Below are 26,498 nucleotides of genomic sequence, written 5' to 3' on the forward strand. Positions count from 1 at the left end.
GCTGGGGAGTCTGTAGCTCTGTTAGCCTCCACTAGCCTCCACTAGCCTGTGGCAGCTCTTCCAGGTTCCATCAACCCTTGGGAAGGCAACAAACCTGCAGGTTAACTGCATCTATCCTTGTTTGTCCTCACTGATAAACTGCAAACTTAAGTATTGCCAGGACAGAGGGATGGAAATGGAATGATTCTGACCAAACATTAACACAACAAAGCCAAAAATAAAGAACACAAAGTTGCATCTATATATAAATACTTGTAAAAATCAAAACATGGATTACAATGTGACCTCTGAGTAGACCATTACTTGGCAGTGAAATCTCAAAAGGCCAATGGGAAACAAATGGGGAAATTATTATTAAATGCCTTGTCTCCATTAGCTCTAAGAGGAACTGTAGCATAGCGTGGTCTGATTTTGACAGTATTATCATATAAGTATTATTTCTGTATAGTGTTTTTTTTTCCAAATTGCTCATTTTATGAGACACGTAGAATAAAACCATTTCACAGAAAATATAATTCCTTTACACTGACAAAATCCTAATCTTTTACATTGGAGCTTGTGGCTGACTTTAGCCAGGACATTGAAGACACTATCGAAACAGGCTATGGAGTATGAACACTATGACCGGTGGAGACAAGGCATTTTAATTACCCTGCCAAGAGCAACTCAAACTTCTGCTACAAATAAGTGCAGTGTTTACATAATAAACAAACAAAAACCTATTCCATGAAATAAGTTGCACACAAGGAATTGACCTTTCTAAATGCTACGCAAACTGCAATAAGATCAAGTATTGACAAAAACTGCATTTTCACGATAAGAAAACATTACACTGACTTCAGGACTGTGATGGCATTGAGCAAGAAGCTGGTTGAGGGCTTTGTGGTGGCACAGAGGGTCTAGGTGGGAGGGTTAAGGCTATATTTGAATCACTTTCACACGATCTCTCCATCACAAGAAGCAGTTTTTAAGCCAACCTACTGTTTCATAAGCCTTACAGGGACCTACTACTAAAAAGATAAAAAGAACAAAGTCTCAGCTATAGTCAACTGTAGTTCAGGTGCAAGGGTATGCACAGGTGTACTCGTACACATTCAGTCTAACTTGATTATTTTTAGCTACCACATACTGTCTTACAGTAGCATCATCTTAACATACATATCAAATACCCAGCCATGATTTCTTTGTACTCTGGGTACACCACATCAGTGTACCACAGGGAAACACTAAGCAAATAGTTGGTAATGGATGCATATCAATCATGATTATTTACCCTGGTTAAAGACATTTTGAGCTGAAGCTGGAGGGAATGGAAGGGATAAGAACTGATCAAATACAGAGGTATTCTACCGGAGGTGTAGGGAACTCTTCAGTAGGCGTGTGCGTGAGGTAAAAAGGTGACAGAAAGCTGTGTTCGTCTATAAAACGAATGCATTGTTGGGTTTTTTTCCTACCTAAAATGCTGTTTTTTAAACTGCAAGACTTGACCTTAAAAATGGCCTCTATTTGACAAAACAGTGTAAAAGAAACCCATGATAACCATCTCTATAGAGGAACCCATGCACTAGGGGACAGCTTGATTCTTCCACAGGCCCTAACAGAGCATCTAAAGGGGGTGAGGACTTCAGAAAGGCATCTTGCCTCAAACCAAAGGAAGGCATAAGGGAAAACACTGAGATAGCGAGGAGCGGGGAGGAGGAGGAGAGGGTCTCATTCCTCCACCATGAACCCAAGCTCAAGCAAATTCACCACAAAGGGGAAGGTGGAGTCTGTCCAAAGCTTCCTGTTCGAGTCTCCCTTCAGCGTGGGATTACCACTGAGGAAAGTAAAGCTCCACGGCCAATGTCCAGGTTGTGGCTTTTCATAACAGCAGCAGAGTTTCACTGATCAGCACAGGAGATGAGGACTGGAGTCTGGGCAAGCTCTTTCTTCTGACTCTCAGCCAAGCCTCTCTGGCCTCTGAAAAAGGAAATTTAAGAGTGTGTTCACACTTTTTCAAATAGCCAGTGAGCATATAAGGCTTTGCTTTTAAGTACTCGGCCTGCTGTCTTTTCCTTTAGAGTTGTGTTAAGAGTGTTAAGTTGAGAAAGGTACATGATGACAACTGACACAATGGGCCTCATGCAAGAACCTTTTCGTATTTATTTTTCTAAACCTTGCTTAATTTTCTCTGTGAGGTTTGTTTGAGCATTCCAAGTCGGATTCAGCAAACCCTCCTACTTGCACAAACTTGTTGTAAATTGCTTGTTTCAACCTGATGAATGTTGGAGGCATTCAATTATGCTAATGATCAAATCTCACAAATTGCCCTTTTAAGGCTACCTATTCTGCTACATTTGTGGGCAGGTTTCATTCTGAAAAATGTTACCACAGAGTAAAAAAAGTTCAACATTGCAGTGCTTTAAGTCCTACTGACAGATATCATCAGATTATCACATAAAATACTATATTTAACAGTGTTAATATTCATATTAGGGGACCTGAAAACAGCTGTCCATACTGTGTGATCACAGAGGCATACTGTGACACAAACTAAAGGGTGAATGGTTTGACATGAAATTCAACAAAGTGGTCCATGACTACAATGAGAGGTGTTCAAATCAATGTAACTGTCATGAAGATGGATGACAGAATACATTCCCTTATAGGTGGTAACCGCACCATCAGGTGTGATAATGAAGTATGATCCACTGGACAGAGACCAGCATAAAAACCCTGAGATAAAAACTCTGAGACAGCTCTAAGAACTTTTCTAACAACTACAAATAAATGTTAAATGGTAAATGGACTGCACTTACAGTTAGGTCGATAAGTATTTGATCAGTGACACTATTTTTGTAATTTTGCCTCTGTACACCACCACAATGGATTTGAAACAAAGTCATCAGGATGTGATTGAAGTGTAGACTTTCAGCTTTAATTCAAGGGGTTTAACAAAAAATATCACATTAACTGTTCAGGAATTTCAGCCATTTTAATGCATAGTTCCTAATTTTCAGAGGCTAAAAAGTAATTGGACAAACTAACAATTACAAATATTAGGCTTTTTTTAAATACTTGGATGAAAATCCTTTGCCGTCAATGACTGCCTTAAGTCTGGAACCCATGGACATCACCAAATGCTGAGTCCCCTCCCTTGAGATGCTTTGTCAGGCATTTACTGCAGCCAACTTCAGTTTCTGCTTGTATGTGGGTCTTTATGCCCTCAGTTTTGTCTTTAGTAAGTTAAAAGCATGCTCAGTTGGGCTGAGGTCAAGTGAGTGACTTGGCCATTGAAGATTCTGTTTCTTGGCCTTGAGATGCTCATGGGTCTCTTTCACGGTATGTATGTCTTGGGTCATAATCCATCTGTACTGTGAAGCACAGTCCTATCAGTTTTACTGCATTTGGTTGAATCTGAGCAGACAGTATAGCCCTATTCACTTCCGAATTCATCCTGTTACTTTATCAGCAGTCACGTCATTAACCACCAGTGACCCCAGTTCCACTGGCTGCCTTACATGGCCATGCCATAACTGCCTCCACCATGTTTGACAAATGATGTGATCTTCTTTGGACCATTAGCCATTCCTTTCCTTCTCCACAGTTTTGTTTTTTCAGCCTAATGATGGCCTCCCTGATTTGCATCAACACCTCTTTGGACTCTTATTTGGAGATCCCATGAACTGTTACCAAATGCAAATTCATCACTTGAAATTGACTCCAGACATTTTTATCTGCTTAATTTGTCAGGAAATAAAGAGAGAACAGAACACACCTGGCCATGAAACTGATCAATTCTCGATTATCCAATTAATTCTGAGCCTCTGAAAATGAGGGACTATATATAAAAATGGCTATAATTCCTAAACGGTTAATTTGATATTTTTTGTTAAACTCCTTGAATTAAAGCTGAATGTCTACACTTCAATCACATCCTGACGACTTTGTTTCAAATCCACTGTGGTGGTGTACAAAGGCAAAATTACTTCAATCACTTCCAGATGGCTTTGTTTCAGATCCATTATAGTGGTGTACAAAGGCAAAATTACAAAAATTGTGTCACTGTCAAAATACTTATGGACCTCACTCAATATTGTACTTTTCTACATTAACAGACAAAGCGCTTTACAATTTGTATTTAATTCAGAATTGTATTCAAATTGTATAAGTTTTCACACCAAAATTAATTCAGACTGACACATCGTGATTTTTAAATCAAATACAGTAAGTGAGGAAAAGCAGACTATCTGCGCATGACTTGGCAGTTGTAACAGTTGTAAAACTGACTGGTATGTTAAGTAAAACTTAACAAATCAAGTTTGTATTTCAATCTAGCTAATACAAAAGAATAACCTATTCACTTAATAATAAGTGTAGACCGATCACAAAATAAGCCAAAGCCTGTGCTTATCAGCAAAACTGTAATGGACTGTTATTTAGGGTTAAAGTGTTCCCTCTAATGACACATTTCAGTAGTGCAGTTTAACTACTGTGGCAGCACTTGTGATAGGAAGTAGCCTGTTCTTATCCTTATGGCTGCAGTGGATAGCACATGGTCCTCTTTTCAGATCCAGTTTGTTTGCCTACCAAGTGGTAATGCCAGTGAGTATTTTTAATGTTTACGATGTCTTATAATTAGACTGTCTTGGATGGTAAATAATGTGTGGATGTGGATTATAACATGTAGGATTATGACAACCTTTGTAGAGTATAAGAAAAGCATACACTACACTGACTTTAGATTATGTTGGAATCTATTTAACAGTATTGTGTATAAACTAGGCTGTGTCTCCACCTGTGAACGTTTTCCATGGCTGCTACCTCAGCGAGGGCTGCCAAGCTGAAGAATGCAGGTAGCTCTTGCGGTACGGTGCTCCTCTCTGCCTCCTCTGCTCTGGGATTACTGTAGCACCCTTTTTCATTGCATAAATTCTGTTGGTGAAATGGCTTCTTATCCTGTTCCTGGTTCAGGTCTCTACTTTTGTCCTCTGTATAAAAAAAACAGAAACAAAAAACAAACAAAAAATAAATAAATAAATAACAAAAAACATATGTACAGTATTCTTTTTTAGATCTATGATACAGGAACTTGTTAATTATTTCACAAACAAATAAGGTTTTCCCCGAGTCAAGATTTCCACAGTCGACTCAGAATCGGCAGTTGTAATCCATGCACACACCTCAGAAGGGTAGGGTCATTTTCAGTATATTAACTGGTCAGGTGTTTGTGGTTTGTTGGTTCCTGCTTTTTGACACCTATATTTTTTGTTTTTATTATTCATGTATTACCTACACCTTATTTACAAATAGGAAAAACACTATATCATTCACCTCCCTGCATATATATATATTATATATATATATATATACACATATATACATATATATATATATATATATATATACACATATATACATACATACACACACATATATACACACACACATATATATATACATACACACACACACACATATATATACATACACACACACATATATATACACATACACACACACATATATATACACATATACACACAACATTTCCCATAAATGTTCCTAAAATAGGGATTATAAAGGAGGCGTAAACTGATTGCGAATTCAAAAAACAAAACAAAAACAACAACAACAAAAAAAACATTATCTAGTAAGAACTTTTGTATTTTTTAAACAATATTTTCAAAATTGTTCAAATTACAGCACTAACATATTTTTAAGGTACAGTGAGAAAGTTTGGCTAAATTTTACACTTTTTAGACATAAGACAGATCCATCTAATCCCACACTGACTAATCAATAATTCACTCACCCTCAGCTGGAGACACACTGCCATCAGCTGTGCGCACCAAGTGTGTGATCTTGGTCTTCCTAGCCTTCCTCTTCTGGCTACCAACTAGCATCTCCACACTAGTTGTGCCCTGGACATCTGGGCACATTGTGGCAACAGGGGCACGTGATTTGGCTTTTGAAGCTGAATCCAGCATGGTGGAATCACTCTGTAGCCCAGCTGTTGAAAAACGGTTCATAGGAATAGATTTCAATGATCTGATCTTTGCACATATGTAGTAATGAAAACCAATGGCACAAATACAGTATGTTATAGTACTCTTAATAAGGACTTAAGTTACAAAGTTCTTTATTCATTTGTTTATTATTATTGCAATTTATCCAGATGAAAGTTATTGTTTGCACATAGGCCCCAGCAGGTAATTCTTATCAAATATTCATTAAGAATAATCAAATTATTATTAATAATAATACATATTACTAAAATAAACATACATATTCTTTAAAGTATAAATAGTGCAAGTTGAAAAATATAAGTCTATAAATAAATTACATATTTTTTACTTCTCAATGAATTTTGGGTAGCTCAGCCTTGTTACTCCAAATAATGGCCTCTTTTTGTGATATGATGGTTATTTTTCTAATTCAATTTGCCCTTCAACCAAACTTAATTTTAAAACAATAAACTAGATATTTAAACTGCTTTGTATAGATGTGTTATTTTCACCTCATTTGTTTCAAATTTTAAACTATAACATTTTGTTGGTTTTGATTGCATTGGTAATGGGTAACTGTTAATTAATCTGTTAAATACCTTTGAAAATGTTTACACCCCTAATATGTAACGCACAAACATCAACATTCTAGTTCACCTTTGTCCACTGCACCTGGTTTCTCCTTTTTGTGTTTGTGCTTCCTAACAATCTTGTGGAATGAAGTCTTTTTCTGAGATGGAGATGGCCCTGATATAGCAAAAAAAAGAACAAAAAAAAAACAAAAAAAAACAAAAACAAAGAAAAAAAGAGCATGGAAATGCTGTGTTATGGAGTCCAAATGTCTTGTTTTAACAAAGAGAGAACTGGTCCTGAACACCACAGTTGTGAAAAACATGACTATATAAACAGGTGCAGATTTGGCCATGGATGAGATGACAGGATATTAAAACTAGTCATTGTGTTTATTCAGTGGAGAAATCTTACCTTTTCCGACTTTAGAGGTTTCCTCTTGGAGAGTGGAACCGTCAGTCTTCTTCTTCTTTGCGATATTAGTACCCTTCTTATCAAATGTCATTGGGCTATACTGTGGTAGGCTGTTAAATTTCTTTTCAAACTCCTCCTCCAGTTTTCCTAGGCTGACAAGTGAAGTTCAAAGTTTACATACATTAAGCATATAATCAGTAAAGCCTAAAACTACAGCCTAAAGCCACATTCTGAAAAGAATGATATTACAAAGGGGGTCAGTGATAAAGTATTTGCCCTATTTCAACAATCTAAGCAGAATTTCAGCTATTAGTAAAGTATAGGAGCTGACTGTGTATACGATATCTGCAAGGAGAGCCATTAATCACCAGCAAGCTTATCATATTATTTAATTTAATATTAATATTAATATGACTGTTAATATAATATTTACTGGTAATTGAGTTATTTTAACAGACACTTGCTAACTACTCATTTGGCTTGATCGTTAGGCTTTCAGAATGCCTGTTATGCTTTTACTGTAAGAAATGGACTGGTTTCTGCAAGATACCTGTTAAATACATGTTCAATACACATAAAATTGGCTATGCAAAGCTCAAGACAAGATGAACTGTAACATGGCATTACAACAGCACATTGATGAGCTTGTAGGGTATTGCTCTCCTAATGTTTGGTTTTTCCTCTTTTTTGGCTGGACAGCAACAGCTGGGCCAGCCCTATAAACACGAATATCTGCAACTGACTAACTAACTGAGTAATAAAGTTACACCACTGGTCAGCCGAATGCTGCGTGACTAAGTAATTAGATTACACCATTGGTCGGCCGGCCGGGTGTTAGAGTTTCCCCATTGGCGATTGCTCTTTAAAAATTACTTGGTGCAAAAAGTTTCTATTGCGTCATCAGGGTGGGAATTTACAGCCAATGTTGCTAACTTAGCGCCTTTGTCGCTAGATTTACCGACTTTTCAGACCCCTTTAACGACTCTTCCTCACAACAGCAAATAGAGACAAATCTAGCAACTTTTTGGACAAACCTAAGCTACTTCTCCATGAAAAGAGAGTCGCCGATATTGCCCCATGAGTGCGAAGTTGGGCTTTCCCTCCACCAGCACATCCCTCTCATTCAATTGACCACACGGCAGCTGACACAGATGTGAACGAGCTTCTAACTTCCTCTCCGAGTGATCATTTGACAAGTAAATATAATTGAAATCACAGCACAGCCATTGTCTTTAACTTATGTGTATGGTGATTTTGCCTGACAACATTGCTGTTATAAAATCAGAATTTTAGCAGTGCAGAATAGCAGCTTAGAAATGGCTTGGAAGTGACGGCTGGTTAGCATGTAGTCTTAATGGGCCTTGTTTCAGTCACTACTTCATAGTTGTTGCGTTTACTGACAACAGAAACAGAAAAATATGTAAATGAGAACAGCTTTTGGAATTTGGCTGTATTAAATTACTGTACGTGTGAGCACAGAGAATGGGAGAGAAGCAAACAGAGTAAGGGCATTTCAGCCATATACTAGGTTTTGACCTATTCTTGTTCCGTTAATAACATGAATGAACTGAAGTTGCATGTTTGTAAAAACACTTTAATTTTGGTATTAGGTTAGCAGAATCTTTTTTTTTCCCATTTACTTCTTCAGCTGATGAAACTCAGTAACAGAAAACACAACTCGATATACAAAAACTCAGTAATGCAATTTTAAATTGCAAAGTGTCTTTACTGATGGAATTTAAATTACCGGAGGACCTGTGAGTACACTGAAAGCTTATTGGGGGGTATAATTATAATTGACTGTGTACAAACATGTGCGCTGCTTATCGGATTAAAATGACTGACCAATGCATATAATATTAAAGTGAAATTACAGTACTTTTTAACCTGGGTTTTATTCTCAGTTATGACCAATAGTTTAGTGGATGTAATAAACAATATACTGTTAGGTACATAAGTATCTGGAAAGTGACACAATTTTCGTAATTTTGCCTCTGTACACCACCACAATGGATTAGAAACCAAGCCATTAAGATGTGATTGAAGTGTACTTTCAACTGTAATTCAAAATCATTCAGCCATTTTTATACATAGGCCCTCATTATCAGAGACTCAAAAGTAATTGGACAATTGACTGACGATCTGGTTCAGTCAACTTTTGAGCCTCTGAAAATGAGGGACTATGTATAAAAATGGCTGTAATTCCTTAACAGTCAATGTGATATTTTTGTTAAACCTCTTGAATTAAAGCTGAAAGTCTACACTTCAATCACGTCTTGATGGCTTTGTTTCAAATCCATTGTGGTGGTGTACATCGGCAAAATTACAAAAAAATGTCACTTTCCAAATACTTATGTACTTTAACTGTATATTGTCACATATTTCAGATATAACACAAAGTACACAAAAAACAGTTAAAAAAAGATCTATTATCATGTAAACACACAAATTATATACTATATTATATACTATTCTATCAATACTCTGAAAAATTACTGTACTCTATGCTACACAGAATGGTACAAAGTACTAAGAGGAGACCTGACTCACCCCTGTGAAGATTCATCTTTGGACTTGGACTTTTTCAGCTTCTTGGGGTTGTTAGGTCCCAACTGTGGAACTGTCCAGCTGTCATCACACCAGTTTGCATCATGATCAGAAGCACGGAAAGCACCTCTTTTACCTGCAGACACATGTACAACAATTCAAACAAAGAAGAAAAGTTTATTCATTTACATTCATTAACCACATATCATACACAGACCAGATGATGCCTCCCTCATTTATTAATTAGTTTGCCCTTGAATCAACATGGATACCTCGGTCAATATTGGCTCTCAGTGAAGTCAGCATTCCCTCAGAAACGAGTGTTTTATACAAAGCTCCTTTGCAGCTCCGTTCTGATTTCCTTGAGCCGCGGTTCTCTGTGTTAGACTCACAGGTCACTTCATTCTGCCTTTCCTTCCCCTTGTCCTCCTCTTTGAACTTAGCAGTTGAGGGGCTGCAGGGGGAGTGATGAAGTTCTGCCATGCTGCCATGAGGGTCTGTGCTTCCTATATTTGCTTCTGTCCTGGGACTAACGTATGTCATCTCGTCCTTCATCTCCACCTCAGAGGAACTGTACTGTCCACACTGCCCACTGTCTTCATCCATCTTGTCCTCTTTTTCTTTAACAAAGGTCCTGACTTTAGGCTTACTCTTCTTTTTGGGAAAACTAGAATTCCCACCACTAGGACTGCTCTGGATCTTCTTCTTGGGCTTCTCCTCAGTGTCCTTCCAGGCCCCTTTGGCCACTGCTTCAATCGTACTGAAAACACTGTCCACGTTTGATTCTGCATGGTTACACTTTTTGATGAGCTTCTTTGCTGTGCAATGGATCTCACTGTTATCATTTGACTTGGCCATCTCTTTCTTCTTGCTCTTCTTTTTGACACAAGCATTTTGGCTGCTGAGTTGTGGGGGATTGGCATCAGTGGAGGTAGAAGTGAGAGAGGAGAGCGAAGGTAAGAGGGCTGATGTGTGAGAGGAGGGAGGAGAGTTGTCAGTGTCTGCTTTCTCCTCCTTGATTTCTGCCTTGACTGTAGTTTGTTGGAAGGAGGCTGCAGAGGAGCTGTCCTCTGGCTGAGATACAACTGTGTCCATCTTTCCGGCTTCAGACGCTAAGCACATCTTACCAAACACAAGACACAAAAAAACTCAGTGTTAATTGACAGCAATCTATGCTCCTAATACTCCATCTCTAATTTCTATTGTTTTTTTCTAAAACTGAACAGAAGTTTCTAGAAATTGCACTGTATATAATTTCTATATTTTTTCTAATAATCTTGCTATGACTGAAATGCTTTATACTGTACCTCCTACTGGGGACAATAAAAAAAAAATGTGTGCACTGAACAAAATCTTTTCTGAGCTGAGCAGATATTTATGTAGATTCATATGTAAATCTACTGATAGCACGTGACACAGATTTATACAAATGATCAGTTATAATACAGTCGTGTCCTTAAGTATTTGGACAGTGACACAATTTTCGTAATTCTGCCGATGTACACCAACACACTGGATCTGAAACAAAGCCATCAAGATGTGACTGAAGTGTAGACATTCAGCTTTAATTCAAGAGGTTTAACAAAAATACTGCATTAAAACTTTTAGGATTTTATATATAGTTCCTCATTTTCAGAGGCTTAAAAGTAATTGGACAACTGACAACTGATCAGTTTCATGGCCATATGTTCCCTCATCATTTCATGACCAATTAAGCAGATAAAAGGTCTGGAGTTGACTCCAGGTGATGAATTTGTATTTGGTAGCTGTTCATGGGAACTCTCAATATGCAGTCCAAAGAGGTTTCAATGCAAATGAAGGAGGCCATCATTAGGCTGAAAAAACAAAACAAACCTATCAGACAGATGGCAGAAGTTTTACATTGCCCAAATCAACAATATGGCACATTCTTAAACAGACGGAATGTACTGGTGAGCTCAGCAACACCAAAAGGCCTGGAAGACCACGGAAGACCAAAACTAAAGTGGATGATCAAAGAATTCTTTCCTTGGTGAAGAAAAACCCCTCACAACATCTATCCAGGTCAAGAACACTTTTGAGGACATAGCTGTATCATTGGCAAAGTCTGCAATCAAGAGACGTCTTCATGAATTTAAATACAGAGGCAAAGCAACCCATGAGCTTCTCAAGGCAAAAAAAATTAAATATTCTTCAATGGCCAGTCACCTGACCTCAACCCATTTGAGCATGCTTTTCACTTAATGAAGACAATACTGAGGGTAGAAAGGCCCACAAACATGCAGCAACTGAAGACAGTTGCCTGGCAAAGCATGTCAAGGGAGGAAATTCAGTATTTTGTGATGTCCTATATTTTATAGCTTTTTTTTTTTTTCAACTGAATGTGATCTTTAATCTGTGCATCTGTCACCATACATTGTTAAATAAACTGCAGTACACACTTAATTTTGCCATACATTAAAGTTATTTTTTTGAACTATAAAATTTACTGATGAGTATATGGACAAAAGTGTTTATGAAGGGATCAAATCTGTATTTTTCATATTTAGACATTCTCACCAGATATCAAATAAAGCTGCAGTGTGTTATTAAACATGCACTGTGTGCAAAATGTCAAATGTCTTACCTCAGCAAGTTGGAAGAGAGCGGACTGTCTGCATGGTTTTCCTTCAGGTGCCGCTGACAGAGATGACTGTGAATATACAGTAACATGCTTCGTCACCTGTTGTGTTTTTTAAAAGATCGCACTGCGTAGCTTTCTGCAGATACTATTGTTATTCAGGAATATTCACTTTCTACAAAAAAAAAATTTCACCTAGTTTATTTTTATTGTAGGAAAGATTAGACATAAGGCCTGTACCACGAAAAGCATTCAGCTTAGTCTGGCTCTCTGTAGGTTACCTGGCTTTACTGAACCTAACATCAGTGTACCTGAATAACCGGTGTCACGAAGATGGTTACCAACTGGAACCGTTTACTCTGTGTTCGCCTATCCAGCTATGACTATGTTTATGTGAAACAGTTTTGAAACAGTTTTTAGTTACCAGCAACATCCTCAGAACTGTGGGTTAAGTACTTAACTGAAGAGATGAAAAAGGGATACCCGCGGGATAATTTGGTTATAGTGACAGCAAAAGTGAGATTATACAAGCTGAAAAATATATAAAATATAATCAAATGATTCAAATATAATAAGAAGCTGCACAAACACTAGAAATAATTTCCAAATATTAAATGCTTTGCTTGCTTTTTTTGTCTGCTGAACAAACTATTATGAATATGTGATGGACATTAAAAAATTAAAAGTAATGTCAGACTGTTTCTGCTGACAAAGTAAAGAGGAGAGGCGAGAGGAGAGGGTAGGCAGTTAATGCCTGAAAAAGCCCGAAAGAGAGCCAGATAACCCACCAACTCACTTGGTGCTACAGGTCCCTAGTGTTTTGTTTGTTAATACTGACTGGCAGGTTGACATCATGCATTGCTTTCCTGAGAAGTGAATACTTCTCATTTTTTCAAAGCACATTGTATTTTTTCACAAAATTTCATGGCCGTTAGATTATGTGATACCTTGTGTGCAATACTAAAATTTTGGCCCTAAGGTGGTGCTAAAATGTCTTTGCAGATCGTTTTTTTTGCCAATATTCGCATAGAGTAGCTAGAAACATTGTAGACATACAGTAGTCTACAGATACAGTCAACTCAGTTTTAATAAATGGTGCAACTTTCATGAACTGAAATTAAGTCATACCTCTGCCAGTGGGGAAAGGGCAGACTTGACCCTGCTTTCAGTAACATCAAGCACTCTGTTTGGTATTGTCCCAGACAACATCTGTAGATTGAAATAGGATGGGCAAAAAAAGTCAGTTCTGCTGTAAGCTATTAAATAATAAGTCTGTGTCAAGTGGGTTCAGCCAGTCAAATCATTAATCTTGGGGAAACTGAGAAAAGCACACACGAGTAAAAGTGTACAATTCTTTGAGACAATTTTTGTTTTGAAAAACCATTGATTTGAAATTATCAGAACACCAAAAGTAAAAGTACTCATGCAGAGTGGCCAATTTCAGAATAACATAGATTACATTATTAGATTTTAATTATTGAAGCGTTAACATGTAAACTGAAACTGCAAACTAAATATTAACTAAAGCTATAAAATGGAAACAGTACAGTACAAAAAGTACATGTACAGTAGTTAAGTAAATGTAGTTTCCTCCACAGGCTACTGCAACACTTCATGTGCAGGACAAGGTGTTATTTTGTTTTTTACAATGGTGATGTGCACACAACGGGTGTTACTACATTTTTTTTTTTTACTTTCCACACATCTGAGTCTAGTTAGACCCCATTAATGACCTGTTTTTGCAGGACAATAATAGGAGAAAGAGAAATATAGATTCAGCACAAACCTCTTCATTATCCCCTGGAAAGCAGTTCCCTTCGCTGGCTGTGTCAGGTAAACTAGGTTTAGTGCTGGAAGGGATCTAGAGAGGTAAACAATACTGGGGTTAACTAAAAAGCATAATTAAAAAAAAAAAAAAAAAATTATAATTTTTTTGTGCTACAGATAACCCCATGGGTACATTACAAGGATGCACCCATGGGTGGCTTGCAACAGTGACCTACCTCCCTGTTTGTGAGGGCATGTTCCCCGGCCAACAGCAGCATGCTAAGTCCTCCCATCTTAGTAGGATCTGACAATGAATGACAGTAGTTACAAGAACGATCCTAAATTTTGTCATGTTACACAGAACTAACGATCTTTTATTACATACCTGCCATGGCAAAGTTTAACTGTGGCATGCTGTCAGTTTTGGGCACTTTTTTGGCAGTGGTGGAGTCCTTGGATGAGTTGGAAGAGAAAGACCAAAATTTTTTGCGGGGATTGCTGACTGGCTGACAGGAAGGACTCTTAACTGGTTTGCTGGTGGTGGGACACCACTTGTAGCCCGGGTTTGCCTTCATGAAGGCATCCTTGTACTGAAAGAACATCCAGAATGGATTTGGTTACAAGCAAAATCTTAAAGCCCTTGGTTTCAAACCATCAAATATAAATCAAAGCATTTATCTATTTCTCTATATCATAAAATATTGATTACTAAGTAAGCAACAGTTCAGGAAAAAAACATCTGAGATAGATTTATCAAGAGTTTTACAGTCAAAATTAATCTGCTTCATCGGGACTGTGTGGGTGTGGTTTGATCAGATTTGATGGACAGTGGCCTGGCAGCTTATATAAACAACCCACCAACTATCATTACATTTTGGTAAAGGCCCTGTTCATACCTGACATTAATATGCGTCTTGGGTGATCCAATCACAAGTGGTAAGCTCTAAGTACTGGTGCAAGAGCACCCAAGATGCATTGAGGATGAATTGAGAGCCGATCGCCCAGACCGGAGGAGGTGGTCTGGGCCGCATGTGGCCATATTCTTTTAGGAGTGTGAACGTAAATGTGTCCAGGGCCAAATTGACGGACTCAACTGAAGTCCTCTGCGTAAGCAGATGTACATACTCACTGGTAAACAAATACAAGTCATACAAATCGCGTAAGCTGGTTTTATCAATGACAGCTAAAAAATGTCTAAAAGCCAGTTAAAAACAAGAATGTATTTGGTCTGTGCAAATGGAAATCATGTACGTGTTTATGTGCATCTACAGTGGGAAGTGAGATCCGATCACAAGTGGTCACTCGAGACACATGTGAAGAGACATTCTAATGCCAGGTGTGAACTGATATCCTTTAGAGCTGTCGACCTGGGATCGGATCATCTGAGACACATGTTAAATGCCAGGTATGAACAGGGCCTAAAGTCACTACTCCCCATATAAGAGACACTCACATATTTGGTGTACATATCTTAACTAATGTTATATAAACTAACTACCAAACTGGACCTTTGTTTTGGGTAGCAACATATGCCTACCCATTTTATAAAGTTATTTTTTCAACTTTCTAGACGCAATCTCGGCTGTCTAAAAGCTTCTACAGTGTTTAGTCCTCTCTGTCCTGCTGGTATTAAAGACATGTATGAAATAACCATGACCCCTTGATTGCTTATGGATCCTCTGTCGAGCTATGATGTTTAGCCTGCAAACATCTAGAGCTTATGGGCAAAAGAGCTTTTCAAAGGCCACTAAAAAACATAAATATGGAATTAGTGATATTGGATTGTTCTTCAAAAAACTTCCAACGTTATCTAAACGTATGAAGCGAAGCACAAGACATACTTTTGAGAAAAGCTCTGTTCCAGTGCAGTATGTTTAGTTATTAGTCGTTACAAATGTCAATGGGATTTTGAATGATGTTTTCTTTACTTCTGGGGCAGAAGGGAGTTCAGCAGGTTTGGCTCTCTATAAGACGAGCTTGGCACCAACAACGTTGCACCAGCTCTTTAAAGAAAATAATTTACCAAGCTGACAAGTTACTTTGGGGCTACTATAAGAGAGTTAGAAATAATGTTAGTAAAGGTGTAAGAGTGAGAAAGCAGTCTGACCTCCTTGGCCATGTCAGTGTATTTCTGCTTCTCTTTGGGCTCAAGCACAGCCCACCAATCAGCCAAGATCTTGGTCGCCCCGCGGTTGTCCAGACGAGGGTGTTCCTGCCGCACCAGAGAACGGTGGCGTTTGCAGAAGAGGAGGAAAGCATTCATTGGCCGCCGTGCTCGTTGTTCATTTGAGTCCTCCTCCACTTCCTCTGTTGTGCCTCCACACTCCATCTGTGACCCCTGGTCCTGGCCACACAACACTGGCTGCTGATAACAATTTAATAAACCTTTAGATGCAATGCTGTACCATGTTTTCTGTCCCATTTAAGTGATAAACTGAAAGATCTGTTGTTCAGTTCATGGACCTGTCAATCCATAAAACATACTCACCTTCTCCAAATCCTCTTCATCCTCTTCTTCTTCTTCCTCAGAGAAATCCAGAGCCTTTTTGGAGAGAAGTGGGTGCCACTGTAGGCATTTACGTTTGGGGCGCTTGCCAGTGACCTCCCCTGCAACAGGTGGCTCCTTACCCCTTCCTCCACCCTTCATGGTACTACCGCACCTAAAAAAAAAAAAAAGAAAAAAAAAAAAAGAATTAGGCACACCTTAAGACCGTGTCTATATAAAAAATGCATAGTGAAAACATGCATCCTAACGTGATTCATGATTGTCTTATGGAAGCAGAGATACCTAATGGCACAACAGCTAGTGTCAGATGTAACTATTGGTAATGTGCATGAGCTGGACAGAACATTTAATGACTTCAAGCAGTTTTGCAAAAATAAGAGTGGATTTTTTAAAAGAAATTACAGTTACTGTTTTCTAATCAAGTGCATATTTGTACACATTACAATAACAACCCATTTAGACCTACAGATAGACCAAGCATCACTGTTATACCAGCAATGATATATATTTCATAAAATAAAATATAAATTATGTTTAATTAGTGAAATTTCATGTTACATAATCTTAAAGTCAGAGCAACAGCAAAATGGTCTGAATTTGTGTAAGTCACTTTACTGGCTTCCAGCTGTAATAGAAAAAATTATAAAACACCAAATTGAGGACTCATCCCTATGTCTCCGAAACAAATTAATGCTCTATAAATTAGGCTGATTTACAGTTAAAGATCTCTTTAAACCTCTGACTTACAGCTTCTGTCTATATTTGGTTTAATTTAACATGAGCAAGAGAGCAAGTAAAGAAGCCAAATTATCCCCCCACTGACCATCATTCCATCAGCCTTAATTTACTATGCTTATTTTCTCTCTTAACTTGCCTTGGAGAATCCCCCTACTGTTGGACCTATGAAAAAGAGCCGCAAAGGTTGGTCATTTATAGTTGGTGGACTTTCTATTGACTTTTTATTAGATACCACGCACATCATATCATGGTCTAAAAGGTTACAGAGCTGCACTGAAATACCGACAATAAGAACTGAGAAGTCCGCAAAGAAATCATTACAGTCAATTGTAATTTCTAATCATTTTCTCCTATGCCTTATTTTCCTACACACTTTTGCATTCTTATTGTGAAGCAGTTGCAGTCATCAGGATTTGTGACTGACTGTTGTATAAAATGATCAACATATGGATATGTTTGGCACTTTGTTGGAGGATCAGTCTGTCAATATTCCCGAATAAAATGATTAAAGGACCTGCAGTCACACTGAGCCATTAAGACATAAGTTGCAGGCAACAGGTGATCAATGCAGTTTGGGTGAATCTCCAAAACGTCAACAATACACATAAGCAATACCAACCTCTAATATCATGAACTGCAGACGAAACAATAGAGTGACATTTATCTTAGATCTTTAGTTTCAGTTATGATATCATCCCCTGATCTAAGCATAGTCAGAATATTCACAAATACAACTATATTTCAAAATCACTGTTACAAAGTAGTTTGAGACTACTGAACAAAATCACTGAGCGGCAAACAGTGAAATTGAGTTTATGGACATAAACCATCACTGTAATTTTCACATGTAACAAATACGCGTTATCAATTTTTGGGACTGTTAGCAAAAAGAAGTGTACCAGCCATTGGACACTGCGTTTTTGCATTTTTGCCTTTTTTTCCCCCATTGTGGGAACTTTTGAGGGCACAATTTAAAGCATATGTTTCCCAATGAGAATTTGGATTCATAAATAAAACGACAGACCCTGAATGTAGTGCAATAGGTAGCAAGTAGGGAGTTACACAGCCCCCACCTTTTTTTTTTTTTTTTTTTTTAACCTTGCTCTGTTATAAGAAAAATCATTAGTTCCATTATTGTCTGAATTGAAAGCAAAGTAAAAAAAAAAAAAAAAAACTCCATTACACACAAGCCCCACTTGTGAAAAATATCAAATGACCCAACGAGAGAGGAGAAGAAGTTCCACAACTAAGGACTCGTCCATGGCAAAAAGCGTACGGAGAGAAAAGGCTTCCAATACAAAAATATGTCATTGCTGTTGACCAGTGGGGATTAAGCTCTTCTCTGCGGTTGGTCACTACAAGAGCTACACAAGATCATTAACAGACTCTGTGCTTTCTTAGAGCTTTCCTTGGCAAGTTTTTGTTGCGAAAAAGATAATGAGCAAAGTCACAACAGAAAGTGGTCGGTTAGCCGCAGACCTCAAGAACTGCTGCAGGCAATCAATTCAATAGTTATGTGAAGTGATTTATAAGTAAAATATGCTTTGATTCTGTCATGTTGCCACATTTCAGAGGAAATGGTTACATAAAGAATAAGGGAAACTGAAGATTTCATAAATATTATGGAGACACCAATGTACAATAACTGGATTTGCTGTATGAGCAGTGTATCTTTGACCCTTGAGTGTCCTGTACTTGACTAAGCTTATTCTACTATTCTACTAATTATAATTCATTCAGCATAACACTGTCAAAATGTAAATAAGTTAAGAAGGGTAAAATTGCACCTGGCATCCTGTCACCTTGATGCACTGTATTCAAGTTTGTCTCTCTAACAAAATCAAGAGAGGGCTGTATCGAAAATATGCACCTTATCGCATTCCTGTTCTCTCATTATTAGCTGCAGTACATTTTGATGATTTTCTATATACATACAAATCAGCTGAATTGCTGAACATAAATAAAAAGAACATATCTGTATATTGTTGCTTTGTTGGTTTTTTTTCCTCAACATGTTTGTGCTTGTTCTGGATGTCTACTAAACTTGACACAAACGAAATTTAGCAATCAATGAATAAATGATTTAATGACTGTATTCTTCTGGACATTATCCAGACTAGATGCTAGTGTTTGTATTTATGAATATCAAGTGGGAAACAGGGATACTTACTGAAGAAAAAACTATGGAAATGCAGTATGAGTGATGTAGATGAATCTGCCACTGCCTTTGTCATGCAATGACGATGACCTATAAAATACAAGACACCACTCTCAGTCATGCGTTATACTGTCATATCTGCAACAATTTCCCTACAACCTGAGCTCGGCTGCAGGAGAATGTGTGCAAATCAACTTTAATATAGCCTTAGTGAGTGACACTGCATAGCACAAGACCTCATCAGCTTCAAAGTACGGTGGGACATTTTGTCTGATCTGATTACTGATCATTTTAATCGTGCAGTCGATCCGCCCTTGTGGCCAAAACCAAAGCAGGTAGGCCAAAACCCTGCGACCACTGGATGCATTTCACACATTATAAAACAGCTTAAATTAAGCAGTTACAGCTCCAGTGAGTATTTTGCTACGCAGCGGGTTAGTTGTGTTCTCAGGTAAAACTGCTGACGCCCGATCGGACTGTCTGCGTTGGGAACGAAGTCTTGAGCTACTGTATCGAGCTTCGCACGCACAATAACAGTACATGATTTGTCAGGTACAATAAACGATCCGTTTGTCTACCTAACGGCATCCTACCTCCAAACACACATTTTCATCTCCATGCAAAATGTCGCTCTGAGCTCTGACAAGACAGACAAACCGAATGAGAGAGTCCATCTTGCTTTGGTTTGGGTGAGAAAACCTAAGTACAGTACAGTAGTGGGGATATTTCACTCCTGTCAAACTCTCCGGTGACAATGTCGTCGAAATGTCTCCCACTCCGAGGAAAATACATCCACAATGGTTAATTAAACTGGGGATTTTCTGTCCGGGCACATGCATCTGTGGGCAACGTTTTGCTGAGCAGTAGCTCCATTTCCTAGCAGTGTTACTAGGAATAAAAGTAGCTAGTTAGCTTGCTAGCTCTACAGCCTGCTAACTGGACGTGTCACGGCTTTAACATGCAATGGTTTCCAAACAGTATTAACCTCTTGAACAACTGCTAACAAAACTCACTGACTAAAGTGTGGTCAAAACATTTGTTTGTGCTGTTGCAGCAGTTCGTTTACATACAACGCAGGTTTAAGCTATGTATTTGATGCGGATTGGGGGGGGGGGGGGTCATACCACCTCACTGAGAAACAGTTGCTTTCCCATTTATATTACACGGCGATTTCAAACAGTACCGAAGATACATTTCAACAAAACAGTAACAATGACAAGAATGTATGGTCTATAACACTGGTTATCAATGAAATGTCGATGGGAAACAAACAAATTCAAGGGAAGCCAGCAGGCGGACATCATGTCCAAGGCAGCGATAATAACAATTTTTCAGTGACTGACTCAGAGGCTGAGAAAGCAGCGACCGGGTTTTAACCGAAAATCGATTAAACCACAAGTTCTCTGTCATGAACGTTGCCTTGATGTCTGAACATACCTCTAATATCCTGCACAAGTATCCGGGGGGGGCTCTCATCATTGGTGCCGTCCACCTTTTTAACTTATTGACACATCATAACAGTTCAGCACTGGCTGTACTAAACACAGCTGTATCAAGTCTAACCGAATAAGGCACACGGAAACCGGAAGCATAGCTATTTGTCACCAAAATAATAACTTTTGCCCTTAAAGCATAGAAGCTCCAGGTTATTCAGAAAAACTGTGCGCCTCCAGAGAATATGAATGGATTATGTCGAGTCAATAGATATTCCTCCAAGTCAGGCCTTTTATTATAAACCACTGTAGTTCAGCTCTATTATGATGGTAATTGTACATTTATTAGAATATACAATACACAATGTGTCTCAATACATCTCAATTCATTGTTTTAGGAGCCCTCAACTTAAAAATTATTTTAATGCAGAATTTGTATTACATCCCAAACAGATACCCAAAAGCTATTTTTAAGAAAGCCTGGCTTTGTAATTCTTAAGGCAAGGCAAGTTTATTTATATAGCTCCTTCCAAAATCAAAGCAATTCACAGTGCTTTACATAAGACATAAGGCATTAAGACAAGTTATAAGAGAAACACAGGACAATATACAATGATACATATACAGGATTTTAAAAGAGTAAAATAAAATACACAAGAAAAATAAACTAAAAAAGAATAAGATATCAAAGGTATCAACAGAGTGTGTGGCAACTATAACAAAAATATGATGGTAAAATTATGGCCAGATTACCCTGTTAGGGCCCCCAGAAAAAAAAAAAAAAGATATCCTCCATATTCAGACTACATAGATGTGTTGGGCTTTATAAAATGCCCATAAGAGGCCAGAACTAAAATGCTGAAAGAATATTGCCTTGGTTGATATTTTACTTAAGAGGTCCAAATCAGCAATATTTCGAACAAATTTGCAATTATCAAAGGCCAGATGAGACAGCATTACATCTGGGGCTCTTGGGGCTCCTTGGTTGATGCCTGCTTTTCCTTGTTGGTAAATCCTTGTATACATTATACGTAGATATATATAAACACGGAAAACCTGTAACACTGGCAAAAGTAGTTGCATTTAATACTATCGGCACCCAACAGCAATTCAGCTAACAACTTTTATCTTCAAAATTTCAATCGGAAGTAATTTCTGTTATTCTTTGTAAATTGACAGTGGTACAGAAACGCAGCACTACACTAGATGATGAATGTTAGTGTCGGCGAAGGCGACACATTAAACGACCTCAACCCACCAAAATAACTCAATATTGCGTTAATTCTGGCAGAAATACAGACTTGTTCAGTCATATAATGTTATAGAAATCACTTTCGTTTTCCTCGAGGTGGGAGAAAATTCTCATCTCAGCTATATCCCTCCCCTCCCCCGGTCTGCAAAGTGCTCGTGCCCAACTGGCCTTGCTAACACCACCCCTGACTTAACTTTATCTTTTGGCACTGTCCGACTGACAAAGGTCATCGAGAAGGTGCGGGCTACATCAGAAACCCTAGGTAACGACTTACTAAACGCTGGTTCCAATCTATCTCAGTTGAGTGAGTACTTGCAATAAGCTTCCTGGGTGTTTGTGCGCGTGAGAACTCATAACAATCGTTCCAGAGATGTTTAACGGTAGTTCAACAGTACATACCTGTCAACGTAGTAAACGAGTAGCTAGTTACTTAAATGCTTGATTCTTGTTTAAAACCTTTAGCCGTGAAATTATCAACAATTCTGCAGCATACTGTACACGCTGAAAATATCCACCCCGACATGTAATACTAAATGTGAGTGGATACTCCTTTTGATGGACAGTTTGGTTTCACCAATGAGAAGCGACGTTATATTCTAGTCTTTTGAGGTTAGGATAACGTCCTCAAATGTAATATTCAGGACATGTGTGGTAAATTTGGGCCTAAATAATACAAAATAACGACTATATAAACTTAGTGTGTGTGTGTGGTATTCAGAAGTGGAACCACACTGGCCTTGTGATATTTTCTTTTCTCCTAAAGAATGCCACTATAGCCTGTCTAATCTTTTGAGTACTATAGGGACTTCAATTTTCTTTAGAGGAGAAAGTGAAAGGGACCTAACTGGTAAATGTCCTTCTAAGTTTGATAAGTTTTGTCGCAGTGATTCTGAGCAGACTGCTTGCTAATTTATTGTACCCGTTAATCAGGAAGCTTATCAGATGAATAACTTAAATTGTAACAGACTAGATGGTCACAATTGGATGATATAAAGTATACCTGACATTCACCTTTCCTTCACACAGAGCCACAATGTGATTTATGGGAAAATCAAGATAAAACAATCCAGCACAATAAAATCATATAAGACCAGGGCACTAAAAGTACAGAGAATGAAACAGAATAAAACACCCAAGAATATAGACAAAACATATTAGAAGTAAAAGTTAAAACAAATGGATGACATTAATAAAAGACTTTTTCAAAAAATATACACTTTAAGAAGTGATTTAAAAGATGTTTCTGCAGCCTCGGATCCTCAGGCAGGGCGTTCCAGAGCTGAGAGGCCCTGTCTCTAAAAACCCAGTCACCTTTAGGCTTGGGTTGGAACTTAGGAACAACCAGAAGAGCCTTGCCTGAGGATCTAAAGCTGCGCTCTGGCTATAAGTCCTAAAATTTTAATTACTCATCTGAGATAATACATATTATGCAAACATCCATTTTCAGTGCAATACTGTTGTCTTCAGCTCCATGTCAAAAATTGTAAAAAAACTGAATATCTGTGAATGAAAATTTACTTTAGAGAATCTACACTCTGATTGCACCACAGTTACTGATTTGCTGTGAGGTTGGTGTGGATTAAAATAATGTAAATTCTGAGAAGACACATGAGCATTTTTACAGTTAAATACATTAAGGTTTTAATGTATTTTATAGATTTTTAAACATATGTATATATATATTTACCAACCTTTACATTCAGGGTTGTGAATATGGCTACTTGTTTATGCCAGTACAACCTGAGTGTGAAACCATTAGCCTTTTCAGTGTTGTAACACCTGTGCTTTTCCTACTATGACATGTCAAAATGTCTGCTGCGAATTACCCTATTTGATTTGTTTCTGCATGAAAATTCTTCAAGTGTCTGCCTTTAGTTGATAAACATTCTATGTATTGATTAGTGTTGTGTGTGTGTGTTTGCGTCCTAACAGTATGGATAGAGAGCTGTACTGATAACAGAGCCTTACTGCTAACATTGGACAAATTTACCAACAGATGGCAAACATTACACATGAAGATGATGCATTTGAGGTGAGACAGGAACCATTAATAATCAAGTGACAGAGAAACCTGAAGTTGCATTAATGGGTTTATGGAAAAGAGGAAACGGGGTAAATTTGTAATGGGCACCTAATCCAGTCTACAAGCTCTCTCACATCTTTCAGAGGCCATAGTTGTATCTTCCTTTTGGTTCAAAGCCTAAGAGGACCTGTTACCTCAGTGCAACAAGTTCAGAATGTCTAAGAAAAGGCAAAGTTAAATATGATAGATGACAAATTCTTGACATTCAACCATATTCCAAGCAACATGGTGGTACCACAGTCCAGTAATTTTCTTGCTTTACTGCCTATTCTAAGATGATGTGCACAAGGGGATTTACCTTGGTCTGGTGATAGCCTGATTAAATGCAGGTGTGTTGTGGTCAAGTTGCTGATTGGCTGCAGCACATGTCCTTCATAGTGTCTACCTTCTATCACCTCTCCCAGCTTCAGCTTGATGGTGTGCCCTCAGTGGTTAGGCAGATGGCATACCTGTAACTCCTTGCCACAGTGGTGACTGATACACCATATTTGTGTTTGAGTGACTTTAATCATAATTGTAATTCAGAATAATTGAAACTTTTCATGTGCAGGTCAAATTATTCATGATAGTTTTTTCTAAACCAGTGCTTTTAAAAACACGTATTGCATTAGACCTATGCATTAGGCCAGCAGTGGTGGCGGAAATATCCAGATCCTTTACTTAAGTAAATATACCACACTGTAAAAATTATTCATTACAAGTAAAAGTCGTGCATTGCAAATGTTAGGCCAGCTAATTTTGAACTATTATATATGGGGCTTCAACTAGTGGTCATTTTCATTATAGACTGATCTGCTGATTGTTTTCTCAATTAATGGATTGATTGTTTGGCTTGTAAAACTTCATTAAATGGTGAGAAATGCCCATCACAATTACCAAGAGCCAGAGTGACACACTCAAATAGCTTGTTTTGTCTGACCAATAGTCAAACCTCAAAATTATTCATTTTACTGTAACTTAAGAAAGAGCAGCAAGCTGAAACTATTAAATATTTGGCATTTTTGAATGAAAAATGACATAAAATGATTAATCACTAATTTTCACCAGTCAGCCTCAACATTAAAACCAGTAACCAGTTTTAATGTTGTGGCTGATCGGTTTATATGTAGAAGGTATGGCATGTCTTGTATAGAGCTTCATTTTGCGATTCAGCTGTCGCTGTCCATAATTCATGTTTGACAAACATGGCAGAATTGTGGTCTTGAACAGTGCTTAAAATAACTAAGTACAGTACATTTACTCAAGTACTGTACTTAAGTACAATTTTAAAGTAATTTTCTTCAGTATATCTACTTTATGTTACTTATTCTTCCACTTTACCACATTTCAGAGGGAATTATTGTACCTTTACTCCAATACATGTATTTAACAGTTACTACTTTACAGATTTTACAGAGATTTTACATACAAAATATATGATGGAAAATATAAAATACAATGCACAGTTAAATAATACAGGCCCTGCACACTCATGGTAAATCCACACAGGAGATTTCACATATTTTGGCTGATTAGAGCTCTTCCCAGGACTTTGTGGATATGTAGTTTTTGATTGACATCTTACTCACTCTCCAGTATTTTTGTTGCACCTGTTATACCTTCATCATTTTTACTGGTACATGGCATCAACCTGAGCAGAGGTCTAACCATGGTTTCCAACCTTTTTGGCTTGCTATCCCTTACAAAAATTAGTGTCTAGTTGAGGCTCCTTGTCATGTTAAAATGCTTTTAAGTTGTTGGCAGCTCCACCCCTTTAAACTTCTCACATTGTTTAATTTGAAACAGTCTGAGGCTGAGTCCTTCTCAGTTAAAATTCCCCAGTGTTTTATAGAAAAGCCAAGATTAAAGTCTCCTACCCTAGTAATCATCCCAATAGCCTTCCAATTTATATTGTGACCCTTTGGAGGGGGCCCAACCTCCAAGTTGGGAAACACTGGACTAAGCTAGATAACTGGAAACTAGGTGGTTAAAACTAGCTCTACCTCAACCACCTACAACAGTAAAATGCTTTACACTGTTGCATCAGTATCAAAAATTTAATAAAGCAATGTACAAAAATGCATCAGTCACAGGTAATCAGGAGTGACACTACATGATATAAATTCAGAACACTGATAATATGTGTATCAGGAATACAGCCTCTGTGTCAAGGCTGGCAAATGTTTGAAGATATGCAGTAATTTGCAGCTACAAGTATTGGGGAGAAAAGGCCTTCACTGTGCCCACAGGCCTCTGTGTTCTCAATACATACTAGGTTATACCACCATAAACACCACCTAGACTGAACTGAATGTACAGATGACATGCTAGGTTCTTAGGTCTGGTAGTCATTCTACAAAGGTCTCTAACATATGATGCACACCCCACAGCTCTCAGAAATGTCTTTGCTTAAAGTCTACTCCCCACCACAAACATGAGAAATCTGTTTCTCCAATGTCTAAACA

At 37.9% G+C, this 26,498-nt stretch overlaps 1 protein-coding gene across 7 annotated transcripts in view; it reads right to left on the reverse strand.

Annotated features, from left to right (window-relative positions):
* LOC120802730 (HMG box transcription factor BBX) overlaps positions 1-24,396 on the reverse strand; it is a 26,586-nt gene extending 2,190 nt beyond the window's left edge. The window contains exons 1-16 of one of the 7 annotated variants that reach the window (XM_040150831.1): positions 22,371-22,472; positions 19,299-19,376; positions 16,373-16,544; positions 15,992-16,249; positions 14,270-14,474; positions 14,121-14,188; positions 13,904-13,978; positions 13,246-13,326; positions 12,124-12,189; positions 9,791-10,640; positions 9,522-9,654; positions 6,972-7,123; positions 6,645-6,734; positions 5,795-5,992; positions 4,778-4,970; positions 1-1,959 (exon numbers count right to left, since the gene is read on the reverse strand). The exon at positions 1-1,959 is cut by the window's left edge and continues 2,190 nt beyond it. In XM_040150831.1, the coding sequence (XP_040006765.1) occupies positions 1,881-1,959; positions 4,778-4,970; positions 5,795-5,992; positions 6,645-6,734; positions 6,972-7,123; positions 9,522-9,654; positions 9,791-10,640; positions 12,124-12,189; positions 13,246-13,326; positions 13,904-13,978; positions 14,121-14,188; positions 14,270-14,474; positions 15,992-16,249; positions 16,373-16,531 (2,607 nt within the window). In that variant the 5' untranslated portion in view covers positions 16,532-16,544; positions 19,299-19,376; positions 22,371-22,472 and the 3' untranslated portion in view covers positions 1-1,880. Of the gene's footprint in view, positions 1,960-4,777; positions 4,971-5,794; positions 5,993-6,644; positions 6,735-6,971; positions 7,124-9,521; positions 9,655-9,790; positions 10,641-12,123; positions 12,190-13,245; positions 13,327-13,903; positions 13,979-14,120; positions 14,189-14,269; positions 14,475-15,991; positions 16,250-16,372; positions 16,545-19,298; positions 19,377-20,723; positions 20,839-22,370; positions 22,473-24,352 lie in introns of those variants that run through there. The other 6 variants (XM_040150834.1, XM_040150830.1, XM_040150833.1 and 3 more) reach the window with 6 other exon arrangements.
* Between the last annotated feature and the right edge of the window lie 2,102 nt (positions 24,397-26,498).

The sequence above is a fragment of the Xiphias gladius genome, chromosome 17 (assembly GCF_016859285.1).
Source record: "Xiphias gladius isolate SHS-SW01 ecotype Sanya breed wild chromosome 17, ASM1685928v1, whole genome shotgun sequence".
In the NCBI taxonomy this organism is placed as follows: domain Eukaryota; kingdom Metazoa; phylum Chordata; class Actinopteri; order Istiophoriformes; family Xiphiidae; genus Xiphias; species Xiphias gladius.